This window comes from Anomaloglossus baeobatrachus, chromosome 3 (assembly GCF_048569485.1).
Source record: "Anomaloglossus baeobatrachus isolate aAnoBae1 chromosome 3, aAnoBae1.hap1, whole genome shotgun sequence".
NCBI lineage: Eukaryota > Metazoa > Chordata > Amphibia > Anura > Aromobatidae > Anomaloglossus > Anomaloglossus baeobatrachus.
The window spans coordinates 313,715,852-313,735,696 of record NC_134355.1 but is presented as its reverse complement, the minus strand read 5'-3'; the positions used below and the strand labels follow the sequence as shown (position 1 = coordinate 313,735,696).

Sequence of the window (19,845 nt, the reverse complement as noted above, 5' to 3'; positions counted from 1 at the left end):
GGTGCAATGTAGAAGAACAGTGCAGCTATAGGACTGCTCACCAACAGCCAGATTGGTTTGTCAGTCTCCTCTAAGAGAAAAGATTTCCCCTTAGTTCAGATGCCCATAATATGACCACATCTTAAGATCTATATCACAGTCATAACATCTAGATCTCCATGAACTTAACTTTATTGAACCACAAGGAATTAAGGTGTATAAATGCACAAATACATATGTCAAAATGTTGGTTATTCCCTTTGGTGAAGAAAATTTGGTGGAAATGCTTGTGGAAACATAAGAATATGCCATCACCCATCCTGCTACAACATGTTTAATGATACAATTATTTACTATATATTTTGGGAAAAATAATGTTTCTATTTTTTTTTTACTTGTATTTTATTATGTAGGTTACAGCTACCAAATGTTGTTTATGCCCTTTCTATGATCTATGCAATTGAAACTATTAACAACTCCACCCTTCTGCCAGGAATTACATTGGGATATGAAATTTACGATACATGTTCAGATGGACGAAAAGCCACTCAAGTAGCACTAAAAATGATCTCTAACACTATTGCTATGAATATGTCTGGAGACTGTAACCGCACAGAATTAATACCTTATATCAAGGCTGTGATTGGAGATAATTATTCTGAACTTTCCATAATAATTTCAAGAATCTTGAGCCTACACCTTATACCCCAGGTAAGGGTTGCATTTTTGTTTTATCTGATTAGTGCTTTTATGATTCAATGACTATATAACTATAGTGACTATATAACTATAGTATTATAATAGTGTGAAAATGAAGTATTTGATCTACAGACATATTTTTATGTGTAAATGAGTAACAGTTATTTACACATGATACCATAGAATCTATGATGCTCGAAATATAATAATAATAATAATATTAATAATGATAAGTAGAGTTGAGCGCAGTTCGTGGTTCATGGTTCTCCTGTTCGCGGTTCGAGGGATTTTGGGGGTTGTTCTACATCGAACTAGAACTCGAGCTTTTTGCTAAAAGTTCGTTAGCTCGAGTTACATTCGAGAACGGTTCTATCAGCAAAAAGCCTAGCTAATTGCTAGCCGGCTTTTCACTGTAATAGTGTAAGTCACTCTGTGACTCACACTATTATGAAATTTCAGCGTATAGTGTGCGGCGACTGCGCGTTCAGATCACTGCTGCTGGGATAATGGCGATCGCCAATTTTTTTTTTCTTTCTTTTCTTCCTTCCCTAAGCGCGCGTGTAGTGGGGCGTGGCAGCATGTCAGCCAATTCCAGACACACACACAGATAAGTGGACTTTTTGCCTGAGAAGCAAGTGCATGTGTCATAGGCTGTGCATGTCACATGTCCTTGCATTATAAAAATTGACATTTTGTTCCAGCACTGCATTATCTGCCTTCTGCGTCTGGATGTCAGTCACCTCTCACGCAGCTCCTGTCGCCGGTCCTGCTGTGTACGCTATACACACAGCGTTCTACAGATTAGGGACAGAATTTTATTTCAGCCCTTTTAAGGGCTAATTACAGCTGGCTCAGAGCCATCGGTGACAGTAAGGTCCGTGGAAACAGTTTTTAACAGCTACAGATAACAGCGTCTGTGTAGCTAAGCTCAGGGACTTCCTTGCTGCATTTCACAATTAGGAGGGATAGAAAGTGAGGCTTCCTTTCCTCTACACTGACCCACAACCCGGCCACTGTACCCTCCTGCCCTTTTTAGCAAAGCCATTTTAATTGCAGAGTGCTGCCAGATAGTGCCATCCAAAGAGTGGCTGCTGTCCTCCATTATTGTGGCACTTGTGCCAAGCAAGTTCCACCACCTCTGCATTCTCCCCTCCTGCACATTTTTTCAAAGCCATTTTAATTTAAAAGAGTGCTGCCAGTTAGTGGCATCCAAAAAGTGTCTGTTGGACTCCATTATTGTGCCACTGGTGCCAAGCAATTTCCAGCACCTCTGCATTGCACCCTCAAGCTCATTTTTACTAAGCTATTATAAAAGCAAACACTGAGGAAACTTTGTGGCATCCAAAAAGTGGCTGTTGGACTCCATTTGTGCCCCACTGGTGCCAAGCAATTTCAAGCACCTCTGCATTACACCCTCCTGCTCATTTTTAATAAGCTATAATAATAGCAAAAAATGCTGCAACTTAGTGGCATCCAAAAAGTGGCTGTTATACTCCATTTGTGCCCCACTGGTGCCAAGCAATTTCCAGCACCTCTGCATTACACCCTCCTGCTGATTTTTAATAAGCTATAATAATAGCAAAAAATACTGCAACTTAGTGGCATCCAAAAAGTGGCTGTTGTACTCCATTTGTGCCCCACTGGTGCCAAACAATTTCCAGCACCTCTGCGTTACACCCTCCTGCTCTGTTTTAATAAGCTATAATAATAGCAAAAAATGCTGAAACTTAGTGGCATCCAAAAAGTTTCTGTTGTACTCCATTTGTGCCCCACTGGTGCCAAGCAATTTCCAGCACCTCTGCATTACACCCTCCTGCTCATTTTTAATAAGCTATAATAATAGCAAAAAATGCTGCAACTTAGTGGCATCCAAAAAGTGTCTGTTGTACTCCATTTGTGCCCCACTGGTGCCAAGCAATTTCCAGCACCTCTGCATTACACCCTCCTGCTCTGTTTTACTAAGCCATTATAATAGCAAACACTGAGGAAACTTAGTGGCATCCTAAAAGTGGCTGTTGGACTCCATTTGTGCCCCACTGGTGCCAAGCAATTTCCAGCACCTCTGCATTACACCCTCCTGCTCATTTTTAATAAGCTATAATAATAGCAAAAAATGCTGCAACTTAGTGGCATCCAAAAAGTGGCTGTTGTACTCCTTTTGTGCCCCACTGGTGCCAAGCAATTTCCAGCACCTCTGCATTACACCCTTCTGCTCATTTTGCTACGCAAATTTTATAGCAAACTCATGGAATTCCTTGCTGCATTTCATCATTAGGAGGGATAGAAAGGGAGGCTTCCTTTACTGTCCTGGTACCCACAGAACACGGCCACTGTACCCACCTGCCCACTTTTGCCACGCTATTTAATTTGCCCAAAGAGCTGACTCTTTTTCTGCCATCCTAAAATTGTTTGGAATACTAAGTTAGTGTTCCTTTGCTGCCAAGCAAGGTGCAACACATGGGTATTCTAAACTCCTTTCCATTTGTGGAACGCAATTATTAACTGCAGGTAGTCCAGCCAATCTTTGACGAAGGTGCAGGCGTGGATATAATGTTTCCTTCATCCAATGGTGGTTCTCTCGATGTCTGACAGCTCAACAATACCATCTGTTTTCACTTACAAAACAAGTGACGACCTGCCAATCACACTCCCGCTTATGGGTAACAGGGTGGAAGTTCAGTGTGAAAAAGCATGTGTGACTGCTGTCCCCACAGTCACAGAGGATGAAGAGCACGCAGATGCACTTGATGGGGCAGGCGGTGGTTGCACAGCCCCGCTAGGCCGCATTGCACCACAGTGAAATTCCCATTGTGACTGTGAAGATGTAATTTACCCTCTCACTGTATATGCTGTACAGATTCCTATTTCAAGCTGGGTTCATTGTCTTATTTGAACTACTTTTGTGTACATTTCTATTGTTGTAGGTAATCACCCCCTAAAATGCAAGGTTATATCCTCTTGAGGCACTTCCATCCCTGGGAGTAGGGGGAGGTGGGCCTAGAGTCCAACTAGTGTAAACTCTGCTTACCTGGGAGATTCAGGCAGAGTGAGCTGAAACTTGAAGGGAGCAGGAGCTCCAGCCTGTGTGGCTGTGGACACGGACGGAGCTAGGCCTGTGTGGCGGCCCGTGGGATTGTGTGGAACTCTTTGGACTACTGTAAGGACGATTGCTTTGTAATCCGGTCCGAGGATTGTCGGGAAGGGCCCCCGAATCTGTTGTACGTGGACTTATCGTGTGCTGTTCCAGTGTTCTTGTGAATAAACCTGTTGGATCGTTCCTCGGCCTGTTGTCTCTCCTTGCTCTGCTGTACACCCCGTCACAAACTGGTGGCAGCGGCGGGATCAGAGCAGAAGAAATGGAGGACAACAGCCAATCGACGTCTGAAACCAGAACCTCAGGATACAGGAACTGGACTGTGGCGAGTCTACAAACAAAGGCCCGTGAATTAGGTGTCGGCTACAAAGGACTCTCTAAGGAGCAACTAATTGAGGCATTGGAACACGCTTGCCTGCAAGATGGCACCGAGGAACAATTTCCACAGCAAGGGGAGCAAAGACGGGAGCCGGAGGTGAATACCCAAAAAAGTCAATGGGTTGTGTGGTACAAGGAAAAGATGGCACTGCTTGGAGATGAGGCCACCATAGAAGATAAGAGGGAGGCCATGCGTGGAGCTGAAGAGAAGGAGCGCAGGATGGAGGAGATGGCATTGCTGGATAAGCAGCTCGCTGTGGAAGCAGCTAGAGGCTCCAGACAAACTTTAACCACAGCACCAACTATGAGGGAATTCTCCAGAGTGTCCCGCAAGGACTTTAAGCCATTTAATGAAGCTGCAGGTGACATTGAGGGCTTCTTTCAGGACTTTGAGCATCAGTGCCGATTAATGGAAGTCCCAGAAAGAGAGCGAGTCAGACACCTGGTGGGCCTCTTGGAGGGTGGAGCTGCCGACGCCTATAGAGCTATGGACCCTCAGTGGAATTGTGAGTATGGGGAGATAAAACAGACCATTCTGGAACATTATGCCGTGACCCCAGATACTTATAGGACTAAGTTCCGTACATTAGCCTGTGATGGAGAAGTGTCTTTCAAGATGTTTGCCCAAAGACTGAAACAAGTGTGCCATCGCTGGCTGGAGGGAGAGGGAGCCTTAACTTGGCAGACCTTCCTCCAGGTCATCCTAAAAGAACAATTCTTTGCCCAGTGCCCCGCTGAGATCCGGGAATGGGTGCATGAGAGAAAACCAGCGACAGTGGAGGAAGCTGCTGCTCTAGCTGATGAGGTGCTCACTATCAAGCCTCAGTGGAGGGTTTTGTTGGAGGATGGAGAGACGCCTAACAGCTCCACAACACCGGATGCCCCCAGTTATTCTGCCCCCATTGTTCCCCGTTCCTCTAAGCCACCACATGTTGATACCCGTGTTAATGTGCCTTCAGTTGCTTCTATTGCACTTTCTGGAATACGCCGGGGAGAGGAAGTAACAGAGCGCAGGTGTTATGTTTGTAGGCATTCCGGGCATTTGCAGGCCTCATGCCCAGCCAGCCCATGGAGGAATCATCCTCAAACCCCTACAGCACCTTTAGGTGGGAGTCGGCCTCCAAGTTCCCCTACCCCTTACCCAAGAGGACGCCTTGGATGGAGGGAGACCCAGCTCAGATGCTATCAATGTGGACAGCCAGAGCATCGGCAAGTCTCCTGCCCAGCTGTTCAAATGAGGACTGATCCTGCGCCCAATCGGATTGTTAATTATTTACAGCCCAGCGCCATGGAGGAAGATGTGGCACCGCTATGTGAGGACTGGCCTAGTGACTCAGCCCCCCATGTTGCACCACCAGGAGTTTACGGGGTGCAACCTGCAGTTATGACGACTTCTGCTCATCGAGGTAAGCACTTGCAGGAGGTTGTGCTGGATGGACAGAGACTTGTTGGATTTTGTGACTCGGGTGCTTTCCTCACACTGGCTGATCCCCGAGTGGTTCGGCCTGAGGCAATCCATAGAGGACCTGGGATTGTCATTGAACTGGCTGGTGGACAATGGAGGACTATTCCCACAGCCACTGTGGATCTGAGCTTTGGTTTTGGGGTCAGGCGATGTGTGGTTGGGGTGATGGGTGGTCTGCCTGCAGCTGTTCTCCTGGGCAATGATGTGGGAGAGCTACGATGCCAATTCGTGGCTGCATGAAGCCACATGTAAGTAACGCTCTGCCTGTGTGTACTTAACCAGTGACCTGTAGAGGTCCCTAGTACGTACACAAGTTGGGAGGGGGAGGGATTGTGAAGATGTAATTTACCCTCTCACTGTATATGCTGTACAGATTCCTATTTCAAGCTGGGTTCATTGTCTTATTTGAACTACTTCTGTGTACATTTCTATTGTTGTAGGTAATCACCCCCTAAAATGCAAGGTTATATCCTCTTGAGGCACTTCCATCCCTGGGAGTAGGGGGAGGTGGGCCTAGAGTCCAAATAGTGTAAACTCTGCTTACCTGGGAGATTCAGGCAGAGTGAGCTGAAACTTGAAGGGAGCAGGAGCTCCAGCCTGTGTGGCTGTGGACACGGACGGAGCTAGGCCTGTGTGGCGGCCCGTGGGATTGTGTGGAACTCTTTGGACTACTGTAAGGACGATTGCTTTGTAATCCGGTCCGAGGATTGTCGGGAAGGGCCCCCGAATCTGTTGTACGTGGACTTATCGTGTGCTGTTCCAGTGTTCTTGTGAATAAACCTGTTGGATCGTTCCTCGGCCTGTTGTCTCTCCTTGCTCTGCTGTACACCCCGTCACAGTGACTTATGCTTCATTTTAAGTCTTGTATTTGGTGGGCTCCCCAGTATGCAGCAAAACCACGCAACATGAAAAGCACTCTATGCAGTTGGGTCGATAAATGATTGTTTAACTTTCCCTAAACAAACAATAAGATCCATGCATAAAATTGAAATAATAGAACAATGTATTTAGTTGCCCACTACTTGCTAATCCCTCTGCGTAGCAGCAGTAATTGTGTGTGTGTGTGTGTGTCTGTGTGTGTGTGTGCGAACAGGGCTTACTAGTGGCGCATCACAAGAGCTTCCCAGTTATCTACCTAAACATAGACAAAACACATCACCCCCCCCCGAATATCCCCCTGAATACCCTTGTTAGCTGAAGCCTCACAGATAAGGCAGATGATAACAGTGTGAATGCAAACCACACAGCTCTGCAAAACAGTCATGGAAATCTTGAAAAGCAACAGTCAATGCAAACATGTGTCGCTGTCCCTCTATGATTTAAACTGCTTGTGACAATTTGACAGTGCAGAGGCAGCAAGTCTCATTATCTATATAGTCATCCTAACCAGAACAGATATGTGTTTGGATAATAAAACAAAGTGTTGCGTGCACGCATTACTGTCTGGGCACAGCCTACCGTACCCGGGTACTGTGATGTCCATTTGCCATAAATACAGACTTTACGCTCCTATCATGGTAAACAGTATAGACAGCACCAGAAGAATGTTGGTCTGTGGCACACGATGCTGCTCACTGGCGTTACGGTACTCCTCACCAAACTCCAAAATGACTCCCCTCACAATTGAACAAAGTGTTTCCGCGGTTGCTCCTTGCTGTAACACACACCTTTATCTTTTCATTCTGTTCATAGACAGCATCTCCAAGTCCACACCCGAAGATCGTTTTGCTATTGCTATAGCGACCAAACAGACAAAGGCAGCTCCAAAAAAAACAGCAGCACCTTGTGTGTAGTCTGCAACAATGCATGCAATGAATGTCAAAAAAGCATGTTGCATTGACAGTGACTAAAGCTGAGCAATACATCCTCACGCTATTAATTCATATCCATGTGACACTTCATGGTGGAAGTACTCAAAGTTGAGATTTTTTGCCTTCTACTTAGAGATTGTTACAGATTACATGACTTGGGTGATTCTTTGCTATGTCCAAAAAATTCCCAGGCTTGGCAAGTCTTACAGCCCATGCAAACTGCATAGCCAACATGACTTATGCTCATAGGCAGAGTTGTGGCCGAGGATTCAGTTGTTGACGTGCTTCCAGTACTTTGTCTCTGTCCAGGAAGGCACAACGTAAACTCGTCATCAGTAGCATCCTCCTCCACCTCCTCTGCTGACGTCATCGATTGGCTCACTTTGGTTTGACAGTAAGTGGTGTCTCCAGCCTCATCATTCCCCTCGTCCTGAGTCCTCCGTGACAACCTCTTCCTGCCCTGACCGAATAGCAAAGTTGACGTTACAATCAGGTATCTGAGTCTCCTCATCATGTTCCCCATTGTCTCCACCAGGATGATGTACGGTTTGGAAATGAGGGTGTACATTATGCTCAGCACCTTCTTCATCGGGGCCTGGATCCGACTCACAAACCTTCTGGCCATCTGTGCAGATAATTTCCCCTGTCTCCTGTAACTCACTGCCTCAACACATCAGATTATCTGCTACACCCTCAAGCTTCAAACGGAACCTGAAAACTCATCTGTTCATAAATGACTATAACCATTAAATGACACCACCACCGTGCAGAGCTTGTGCCCAACCTACACCCCACCTACTGTCTCCTCCCCAAAATACTTTACAATGTAATCCCGCAAGGGCTGGGTCCTCTGCCCTCTGTACCAGTCTGTCTATTGTTACTTGTATATGTATTCTGTATGTAACCCCCTTGTCATGTACAGCACCATGGATTCAATGGTGCTCTATAAATAAATATTAATAATAATAATAATAATAAATAATAATAATACTAATAATAAGAACTTCTTTGTCTGTACTCACTGCAGCTTTTGAGCAGACCTCTGATTCCCAGGCTATAGTGTGACTGAATTGCTCTGCAGACTCAACAATCTCTGCTACCCCATATTCAGCAGGGCTGGTGGAAACTTGAGAGCAGTTATGAAGCAAGTGCGATTGGGTTTACACCACTGTGGAATGTAGTATTTGTGATATTGAACTTGAGGTGGAGGAGAGCCCACTTTATGGTGCACTTGACATCCATTGAAGCAGCTGCTGTTTTGGTGCCTCATCTACTTTTGTTAACGATGGTCGTGTCCGTGAAAAAATGATCATATCAGATTATCTACGGGAAGAAGTACACCTGTTATTTTAGCTGTTATTTGTTGTTACAAATTGGTGCCGCTGTAAACGCAAGCAACCTGCCTCGGTTCCAGTTGCTCCCAGGCGTCAGCTGCCATTTAGTGCTGTGCCTTGGGCTGTCCAGCTGGCTGCTTTCTCCTCCACGTTTAAGTGTGGAGAGGCGGCTAGTGCGCATGCGTGTGCCGATTTACCCCAGCCGCAGCCTAACTCCAGTGTTTCGCCTACTGAGTATGCTCAGCCTGACTGTGTCATTCCTGAGGCTAAGTCTTAATTTTGGGCTACAGCGCATGCTCGTTTGGACTGTGCCTGAGTCATTCTGCGACTTGCGGTTTCACACACTTACACAGGGCCCTGGGGCTTGCCTCACTCTCGGGAGGCCACTACAACTAATTGCACCCAACATCAGCCGCAGGTGTCACCTTACACTGCAGTGGCGGTCCCCACTGACCGCAATACCGAGAGTGGCGAGAAACGAGAGAAAAAAGAGGGGTTTCTACTAGTGAGACCAATAAATGGTCAAAAATAATGCACAATCAATCAACCTCTTGAAATACAAAGGGAATTTTTATTGACAACAATTTTTTACAAGAGGAGAAAGTACATTTTATTATCAATTACATAAATAAGGTGAACCAGGTAAAGACGGGAAAATACTGCAACCCAGACACGCCAGGTGGTACACAGATGGGAAAACAGATGTACATGCAATGGTTAAAGGAGGTATATATGGCTGAATATAGTCAAAAACAATTCAGGGCTAGAAAGCTGCCAAAAGCTCATTAGAGATAATCTGACAAAAGGAGTAAGTATTGTCAAAATATGACAAATATACAGGGGTGTCCGCAGATAAGAATATGTACAATCTTAGTCAATAAAATATATGCAAAATAACCCCCAAGCATAAATAGCCAAATACCCGTTATCAATCCAAAGAGCTAATGAGAGATAAAGCCAAAGTCAGCTAAAGATATTAACAAGTGCAAGACATTAAAGAGTTAACCCTGAAGAGCAAATGCAGTAAGCCGACTTAATAGATGAACAAGTCAATGATTGACACAATACTCCTGTTTTGACAACCAGCTGAGTGAAAACGTTACCACTCAGCATAGTACTAATGCCATTATATACATGTGTCAGACCGTATAAAAATAACCATGCATAAGAGCATGAATGTTAATAGACACCAGGCATAAGAGACTTACCCATCTGTGTTATCAACCCGGCGTGGCGTGCTCCGACGCGCACGTTTCGTGACCTTCCTTGGGGAGCTGCGCTACAGCTGTGCAGTGTGAGGGGGTTTAAAACTGACACCACGGTGTTTGATTGGCGCATGAGGAGTGAAGACACCGGAAGCGGTGCACGTCATCGGGTTTCCCAGGAGCAACGGGGGCGTGAGTCATGTCGTCACATGACACACCCACGTCAGCCTGTACGGAGGCCGTCAGAGGAACACATTCGTGTGAGATCACTGCTCATGCGCACGCCGTGGCAGCCATGCTCACTGTTGGCAAATGGTAAGGGCAAATAAAACGGGACATACTGTGGGAAGCAAGGAGGTATACAGACTGCGCCATTCCAATAACATTAATATACATATACACACAAGAATGTATATACATATATACATACATAAAAAGAGTCAGAACCGCATGGAGAGAATATGCAATATAGAAAGATCAGTATGAACCATTAATTATTAATAATAAATCTCCCATATATGAGTACAATGAAAAAATATATGGAAAAATACTGATCGTTACAATAACCATCAGTACTAAACCCTTCCAAAATGCAGATAAGAGAGAACAGAGGTTCTTAAACATCATGTATATCCAAGGTATCTCCAGGGGTCGTATCATCAGTTGTTGATGTATGTTAAGGTGCGTAGCTGATTTCACATTAAATTCCAAATCCCAGATTTTAACGAATCCGTAAATCAGTAGAAGCATATTCCATATATGTATACAAAGAAACATATATAGGGAGCATGGACATGTCACTATTAAAAAATAAGATAAGAAAAACAAATTTTTACAATTAAAAACAACAACACTAACACATTAAAATAACAGAGAGGCGGCCATACCACCAAATAACGAACAGACCAGAAGTATAAAGAGGTCATGGGGTATATATGGCGTTCTTCAGAGAAAGGGGGCAAATGACAACTTTTCATTTAAGCCTTTGGGTGCCATCGTTCCCAAAGTCACGATCTATCTACATTCCATACGTGCCAGAGCCTGCTTAAAGTTACCACCCCTGGAACCCATATGAAGTTTGTCGATACCCCTGACGCGCAAGGAGGAGGCATCACAATTATGAAAGCGCTTAAAATGTCGGGGGATGGTTCTGAGGGAATCGAGATCATCAACATCCACTGCAGCGGCTATATCCCTAACGTGTTCGCGTATACGCACGCGTAGTTGTCTCGATGTTAACCCAACATAGGATAAGCCACAACCACATTTGGCCAGGTATATTACAAAATCAGTGCTACAGGAGATGTATTTCCTGATCTCGAATTCCCTCAGACCATCCGCCGACATGAAAGAGGTAGCCCTCTCGATGTTTTTACAGGCAAGGCAAGAGCCACACGGGAAACATCCCCATTTCAGTTTCCCAGTATAAAATGGGAAAGCGCTCTTACATATGTAATGACTATGAACTAATAGGTCTTTAAGATTCTTCCCTCTCCTTGCTGTCATCAGGGGACGTTCCGACAGGGCTTTTTTCAGGGTTGGCTCAGTTGTTAAAACCGACCAATGTTTGGTTAGGATGCGTCTGATGTCCTCCCATTGATTATTATATGTTGAGATGAATCTGATAGCTGGTTTATTTTTATTGATTTTTGGGGTTACTGCTAGAAGATCGCTTCAGGGCGTGGCACTGGCTCTGGCATATCCTGATTTCACGCCTCTTGTACTATAACCCCTATCCTTGAAACGTTGGGAGAGATCCCCTGCTTGTTTTTCAAAAAGGGTGTTTGAAGAGCACACCCTTTTCATTCTTAAGAACTGACCGATGGGTACAGCCCTGATGATTGATGGTAAATGGGCTGATGAAGCATGTAACAGGCTGTTCACCGACGTGTCCTTACGGAAAACGTCGGTTTGAACCAACCTGTCACATGAGATGGAGATTTTTATATCCAAAAAATCAATTTCCTCGGGATTACTCCTGTAAGTCAGCCTGATATTGCGGTCGTTAGAATTTAAAACAGAAAAAAATGATTGTAATTCAAGGTCGGTTCCCCTCCAGATGATGAACACATCGTCTATATAGCGCGACCAGCACTGCGTATGGGTCATGGCGCAGGCGCCGTCGTCGGGAACCTCCCTCTCCCATAGACCGAGAAAGAGGTTCGCGTACGACGGCGCGCACGCCGCGCCCATCGCAGTGCCACGCCTCTGGAGGAAGAACCGATCCTTGAATAAAAAGAAATTCCGCTTCAGGATGAATTCCAGGAGTTCCAAAATCAGATCTTGTAGGGGAATCTCCCAATTACTCATACGCAAAAAGTATTTGACCGCCCGCAGGCCGTGTTCATGATGGATACAAGAATATAGGGTCTCCACATCTGCTGCCACTAAAAGTATACCAGAATCTAAACACAATCCATCAATCCTCCTCAGGACATCCGAGGTGTCTCTGACATAGGAGGGCAGCGTTTCAACCAAAGGATGTAAATAATATTCGATAAAACGACATATGGGATCGCAAAGCCCTCCTATGCCAGAGACAATGGGACGCCCCGGGGGACAATGTGGATTTTTGTGTATTTTGGGCAGCAGATAAAATGTAGGAGTTATTGGGAATTTAGTGTGGAGACCCTCAAATACTTTTTTAGTAATGATACCCCGATCCAGGGCCGGGTCCAGAATAGTGACCAGTTCCAATGAAAACTTATTGGTGGGATTCTCGGAGAGAGACGTGTAAGCCTCCCGATCCCTTAGCTGCTTGAATGCCTCTCGTTCATACATTGATGTGGGCCACAACACCACGTTCCCTCCTTTGTCCGCAGGTTTTATTACTATGCCCTCCATACGCTGTAATTCTTGGATGGCCTTTCTCTGTTTCATCGACACATTGTGTCGATTACTCCATTTTTGTAAGTTATTTAGATCTTACATAACTAACTTGTTAAAAATCTCAACTTGCGGACACAAGGAAAAAGGAGGAAACGTGGTGGATTTTGGAAGTATACTAGTGGGAAATTTACCTTTAGGTAATGGTGTGGACTCCGCCTCCAGCTCCTTCAAGATCTCAATCGCCTCCAATTCCGCTGGTGTAAAAGAATAATCATTCAAATCCTTCTTATTATGTAACTTATGTAAAATTAACTTTCTCGAGAAAAGATGGAGGTCTTTCATTACTAGGAATAAATCACAATTAGAATCAGGTGAAAACGTCAGCCCCAATTTAAGGACTTCTAATTGGGTTTTTGTTAAGGATAGATCAGAAAGATTTATTACCTCTAGTTCATTTTTACTTTTTTTCTCAGAGGATTGTGGAGGTGTCATTTTCCGTTTAAAATTAGAACCCTTATCACCACGATTATCACCTCTTGAGGAGATATTAAATCTCCCAGTGAATTTATTACTCTTATTACCACCGGGGAGAGATTCATCTGCCGAGGATACCGAAGAGAAGGAGCCAGAGCGGGAGTGCACACCAAATTTCCTAGAGCCATGATGTTGTCTCCATCTGTATACATGTCCATTTTTATAATCAAGGGTGTCTCTCTGATATTTCTTAGTTTTCACACCAATTATTTCTTTTTCCCACTTGGAGAATTCCTTCTCCATCTCGGCATTGAGGGAAGATAACCTATCTGAGGGGAGCAATTCAAGCAGCTTCTCCTGAATGGAATCCAGCTCAGTCTCCATTCTAGCCAATGTTTTAGTGTTATGATCAACTAATAAATTCATATAGATTCTAGAACAATCATTAGACGCATCCTCCCATTTTTTCTTAAACATTGAGTCCTCAATTTCAAAAGAGGGGCACAGTTGTATACGAAGACCTCTTGGGATCAATCCCCTCTCCAAATACCGCTGCATAAAGGTCTTATTCCACCATAACTTTGTCTTCTGGTTGAGCAGTTGTTTTAATCTATTAATGAGCTGTTCAACCGCCTCAGTGTCAGGTTTAAAAACAGGTTCAGGATTTTCCTTGAAAACCTGGTCCATTTTTACGAGCCACGCCTGTTCGCGTGCTCTAAGATCCATCGGTCCCTTAGAAGCTGCTGTGAAAAACACAGAAAACAAGGTACATAAAACAAGAATAGGGACACTTAGATCTATCATGGTTGGTAGATATCACTAGACCCCATAATAAGCATAGAGAGAAACGAGAGAAAAAAGAGGGGTTTCTACTAGTGAGACCAATAAATGGTCAAAAATAATGCACAATCAATCAACCTCTTGAAATACAAAGGGAATTTTTATTGACAACAATTTTTTACAAGAGGAGAAAGTACATTTTATTATCAATTACATAAATAAAGTGAACCAGGTAAAGATGGGAAAATACCGCAACCCAGACACGCCAGGTGGTACACAGATGGGAAAACAGATGTACATGCAATGGTTAAAGGAGGTATATATGGCTGAATATAGTCAAAAACAATTCAGGGCTAGAAAGCTGCCAAAAGCTCATTAGAGATAATCTGACAAAAGGAGTAAGTATTGTCAAAATATGACAAATATACAGGGGTGTCCGCAGATAAGAATATGTACAATCTTAGTCAATAAAATATATGCAAAACAACCCCCAAGCATAAATAGCCAAATACCCGTTATCAATCCAAAGAGCTAATGAGAGATAAAGCCAAAGTCAGCTAAAGATATTAACAAGTGCAAGACATTAAAGAGTTAACCCTGAAGAGCAAATGCAGTAAGCCGACTTAATAGATGAACAAGTCAATGATTGACACAATACTCCTGTTTTGACAACCAGCTGAGTGAAAACGTTACCACTCAGCATAGTACTAATGCCATTATATACATGTGTCAGACCGTATAAAAATAACCATGCATAAAGAGCATGAATGTTAATAGACACCAGGCATAAGAGACTTACCCATCTGTGTAATCAACCCGGCGTGGCGTGCTCCGACGCGCACGTTTCGTGACCTTCCTCGGGGAGCTGCGCTACAGCTGTGCAGTGTGAGGGGGTTTAAAACTGACACCACGGTGTTTGATTTGCGCATGAGGAGCGAAGACACCGGAAGCGGTGAACGTCATCGGGTCTCCCAGGAGCAACGGGGGCGTGAGTCATGTCGTCACATGACACACCCACGTCAGCCTGTACGGAGGCCGTCAGAGGAACACATTCGTGTGAGATCACTGCTCATGCGCACGCCGTGGCAGCCATGCTCACTGTTGGCAAATGGTAAGGGCAAATAAAACGGGACATACTGTGTGCTACGCACCTTAACATACATCAACAACTGATGATACGACCCCTGGAGATACCTTGGATATACATGATGTTTAAGAACCTCTGTTCTCTCTTATCTGCATTTTTGAAGGGTTTAGTACTGATGGTTATTGTAAGGATCAGTATTTTTCCATATATTTTTTCATTGTACTCATATATGGGAGATTTATTATTAATAATTAATGGTTCATACTGATCTTTCTATATTGTATATTCTCTCCATGCGGTTCTGACTCTTTTTATGTATGTATATATGTATATACATTCTTGTGTGTATATGTATATTTATGTTATTGGAATGGCGCAGTCTGTATACCTCCTTGCTTCCCACAGTATGTCCCGTTTTATTTGCCTTTACCATTTGCCAACAGTGAGCATGGCTGCCACGTCGTGCGCATGAGCAGTGATCTCACACGAATGTGTTCCTCTGACGGCCTCCGTACAGGCTGACGTGGGTGTGTCATGTGACGACATGACTCACGCCTCCGTTGCTCCTGGGAGACCCGATGACGTGCACCGCTTCCGGTGTCTTCGCTCCTCATGCGCCAATCAAACACCGTGGTGTCAGTTTTAAACCCCCTCACACTGCACAGCTGTAACGCAGCTCCCCGAGGAAGGTCACGAAACGTGGGCGTCGTAGCACGCCACGCCGGGTTGATAACACAGATGGGTAAGTCTCTTATGCCTGGTGTCTATTAACATTCATGCTCTTTATGCATGGTTATTTTTATACGGTCTGACACATGTATATAATGGCATTAGTACTATGCTGAGTGGTAACGTTTTCACTCAGCTGGTTGTCAAAACAGGAGTATTGTGTCAATCATTGACTTGTTCATCTATTAAGTCGGCTTACTGCATTTGCTCTTCAGGGTTAACTCTTTAATGTCTTGCACTTGTTAATATCTTTAGCTGACTTTGGCTTTATCTCTCATTAGCTCTTTGGATTGCTAACGGGTATTTGGCTATTTATGCTTGGGGGTTGTTTTGCATATATTTTATTGACTAAGATTGTACATATTCTTATCTGCGGACACCCCTGTATATTTGTCATATTTTGACAATACTTACTCCTTTTGTCAGATTATCTCTAATGAGCTTTGGCAGCTTTCTAGCCCTGCATTGTTTTTGACTATATTCAGCCATATATACCTCCTTTAACCATTGCATGTACATCTGTTTTCCCATCTGTGTACCACCTGGCGTGTCTGGGTTGCGGTATTTTCCCGTCTTTACCTGGTTCACCTTATTTATGTAATTGATAATAAAATTAACTTTCTCCTCTTGTAAAAAATTGTTGTCAATAAAAATTCCCTTTGTATTTCAAGAGGTTGATTGATTGTGCATTATTTTTGACCATTTATTGGTCTCACTAGTAGAAACCCCTCTTTTTTCTCTCGTTTCTCTCTATGCTTATTATGGGGTCTAGTGATATCTACCAACCATGATAGATCTAAGTGTCCCTATTCTTGTTTTAAATACCGAGAGTGGCGTCACGAATATACATATAAAGAAGCAACCTACCTGTGACCAGACTGTTCTTCCACGTGGAGTCCCTGAAGGTAATGCACCTGTGGGGCTTCACACTTACTGTGAAAAGCCTCTTTGCACAGGTACTTGTACTCCGTGCCGGGTCTAAGTCCTGTGTTGTGCCTAGACAGCATACTGAAGCGGATAGTCTTTTTTTCTGAAACTGTATTTCATGCTACTGAGCATGCTCAGGCACTTACTGCATCAGAGGCTAGGTCTGGTAATGAACTCTTTGGACCTGCCCCTGATGTTGGGGGCCCATATAGACCACAGGGCATCAGGTATCCTGACGATGTGGCCAGGCCACTCCCAACTGGCTTGCAGAGGCCCACCCCTATGACTTGTCACCTCATTATTGTTGGTCAGATGATGAGTGGTGAGGTGTTTAGGTCGTGGCAGCCATTAGGTCATCATTAAAGTGTCGGTTCCGAATAGGATGCTAGTTATGCCACTCATGACGTGTCACTCTGCTTTTCTCTCCAGGAGGTGCATTGTGGTCCACCCTGGTTTGGGGCGGACCCAGGTTATAAAAGGGGCTGGAGCCAACAAGAAGGTGCCCAGTCTTCTATTATGCTCCGAAAGAGCACACCTCCATTTGTTGAACCCATTGTGACTTAAGGCCAGAGGTAGGCAGGGATAGGGCGTCGATGCAGGCCGCCACCACAGTTGGTAACGCAGAATGTTTAAGACCAGCTCCTGTCCTACCAGTCCTGCTAGTGCAGCCCAGTGGCATTAACAGGCCTGCTGCTGCTGATGCACCTGCTGTCCACAGGTGTGTCCCCTACGCACACGGACAGCGTACCCAATGGCCCCTGTGTTGTTAACAGGGAGTTCCTGGGCTGGGTGGGCGTGTGGACCCTGTGACGCTAACAGAGCTCCCAGTCTCCAGATCCGAGTGGCGTCTAACTCGGTTCAGGCTACTATTTGTTTCAGAGTCAACCTGTATCCTCCACCTAACCTTCCAGTTTCCAACCTCTCCTTTTCAATCTGGGAGCACGGTGGACACCGAATGGCGATTGGGATATATACCTATCTCTTTCTTTTCTTCTTAATTTTTTTATATAGCGGTAACATAGTATATACCACCTTATCCAAATCTGCCAGTCCCACCATAACAGATGTTGTTTCTTCAGCAAATGTTACTGTTACTTAGCCACCAAACCCACGGGCACCAACGTTTTCGCCTTTCCAACACACCTGTTCCCCTTTCCACCAGCATCTGTCCTTTTTCAACTCATTTTGTATATGACCAAAAGTGCAACTCTGCAGGGACACCGTACTCAATGCCATCTCAGCACAGCAGCCAGCCCTCGGTCCCTCAGATGTGGACAAGTAAAAGACCATTTCCTCCTATCCATGACAAAGCGTTGAAATTCACTCTGCACCACTGGTGTTTAGTGGAAAAGCAGATCTAAGATTGCGTACCACCTTCTGCTGATACTCCTGCATACGTGTGTCGCTTTCTATGGCAGGAATTATTTCGCAAAATTTTGTGTTGTACCGGGGATCTAACAGTGTGGCAACCCAGTAGTCAGCATTACTTGGAATTCGTACAATCCGAGGGTCATGTTGTAGGTAGTGCAGCAAGAAGGCGCTCATGTGTCTTGTGCATCCAGGAGGACCAAGTCCTTGGTGTGTTGGTGGCGGAGAGGTGAGAATCGTGCCTCTTTCCTCTGCCCTCTCCCCCCAACCTCGCACAACCGAAATATGAGCAAGCTCTCACTCATCTGCTGAGTCTTCCATGCCCATCGCCAATTCGTCCTCCATTTCTTCCTGGGCTCCTGCACCTTCCTCAACAGTTTTGCTGATACTATGCGCCCTTGATAAACACTCTCCCCCACCGTACCATGACTGACGCCTAGGTGCCGCTGACAGTCTGGACCTTGTAGATCTTGTTATTTCTTCCGCATATGACTCCTCCTGTACTTCCTCCCCTATCTCTTGTCCCAACACCTGAATCCGAGTAATGCCTACAGTGTGCTCCATCATGTAGATGACCAGAATTGTCATGCTGAGAATGGCATCGCCAGTGGTAAACATCTTCGTCGACATTTGTAAACTGTGTAGAAGGGTGCATATGTCCTTGATCTGACACCACTCCAGCAGCGTGATCTGCACCACCTCTGGATCAAGTTAGCCCAGGGTATACGTCATAACGTATTTCAGCAGGGCTCGGCGGTGCTGCCACAGATGCTGCAACATGTGCAGATTCCAATTCCTGCGTGTCGGAACATCGCATTTCAGGCGTTTAACCGCCAGACCTTAAGACTTCAGGAGCGATGAAAGTTGTGGAGCTGCTGGGTGCGAATGATGGAAGTGAGCACATAGCGAGCGTGCCCGCCACACAAGGCCATGTAGGCCAGGATGGTGTTTTAAAAATTGCTGGAGAATCAGATTCAACACGTGAGCCATACAAGGCACGTGTGTCACATTGCCCTGACGAAGGCCCACAGCCAGGTTTGCATCATTGCCGCACACGGCTGTTACGTCACCACCGGAGTCTGCTCCGTCAATTTGTGCTCCGGTCGCCAGGTGACAATGTGTTCCTTTCGTGCATAGTGCTGATGATGGGAGAGGAGTCGACGCCAGCGGCGCAGGTGGATGCAGGTTATGGTCACCCACTGGGTTGCATTACCTTGACAGATGCAGAACCACTGGCTGAATGCAGGTGGTGGGTATCTCACAGATGAAGTACCATCATTCAGCTACAACTAATGGGAAGACACCACACCCTTTTTTAGGCCCATCCTGTCTGCAGACCACTGCCAGACATAGCTATGAACCTCTGGTTACTGTTACCCCCAGTTCAGTTTTATGATTTTGTGTGCTTGTTACCTGACTACTTTTCTTGCTTGCTGTTTATGTACCTCGTTGGCCGATCCGCATTTCACCTCTGCTTGTTTTCTGATTAAGTCCTGTCCCTCCCATTCTGTTCCTCTTCCTCAATTAATGTTTTGACCCTGCATGACTACTATTCTCTGGAACTGCAGCCTTCCACAGGTATTGATCAACTTGGGCCCTGTGTAATTCCAAATCACTGTATAGGGGTTAAAGGGTTTCAGGGTTCTGGGGGTCCAACTTGGTGAGTGGCTTCCCTCTAGCCTATCC

The 19,845-nt window shown here is 45.0% G+C and overlaps 1 protein-coding gene across 2 annotated transcripts in view; it reads left to right on the top strand.

Moving 5' to 3' along the window:
* The window catches only part of LOC142296415 (G-protein coupled receptor family C group 6 member A-like), a 234,915-nt gene that overhangs the window by 35,182 nt on the left and 179,888 nt on the right, over positions 1-19,845 (top strand). Inside the window, exon 2 of one of the 2 annotated variants that reach the window (XM_075340024.1) lies at positions 393-690. In XM_075340024.1, coding sequence (XP_075196139.1) covers positions 393-690 — 298 coding nt within the window. The remainder of the gene's footprint in view (positions 1-392; positions 691-19,845) is intronic. The other variant, XM_075340025.1, reaches the window with a different exon arrangement.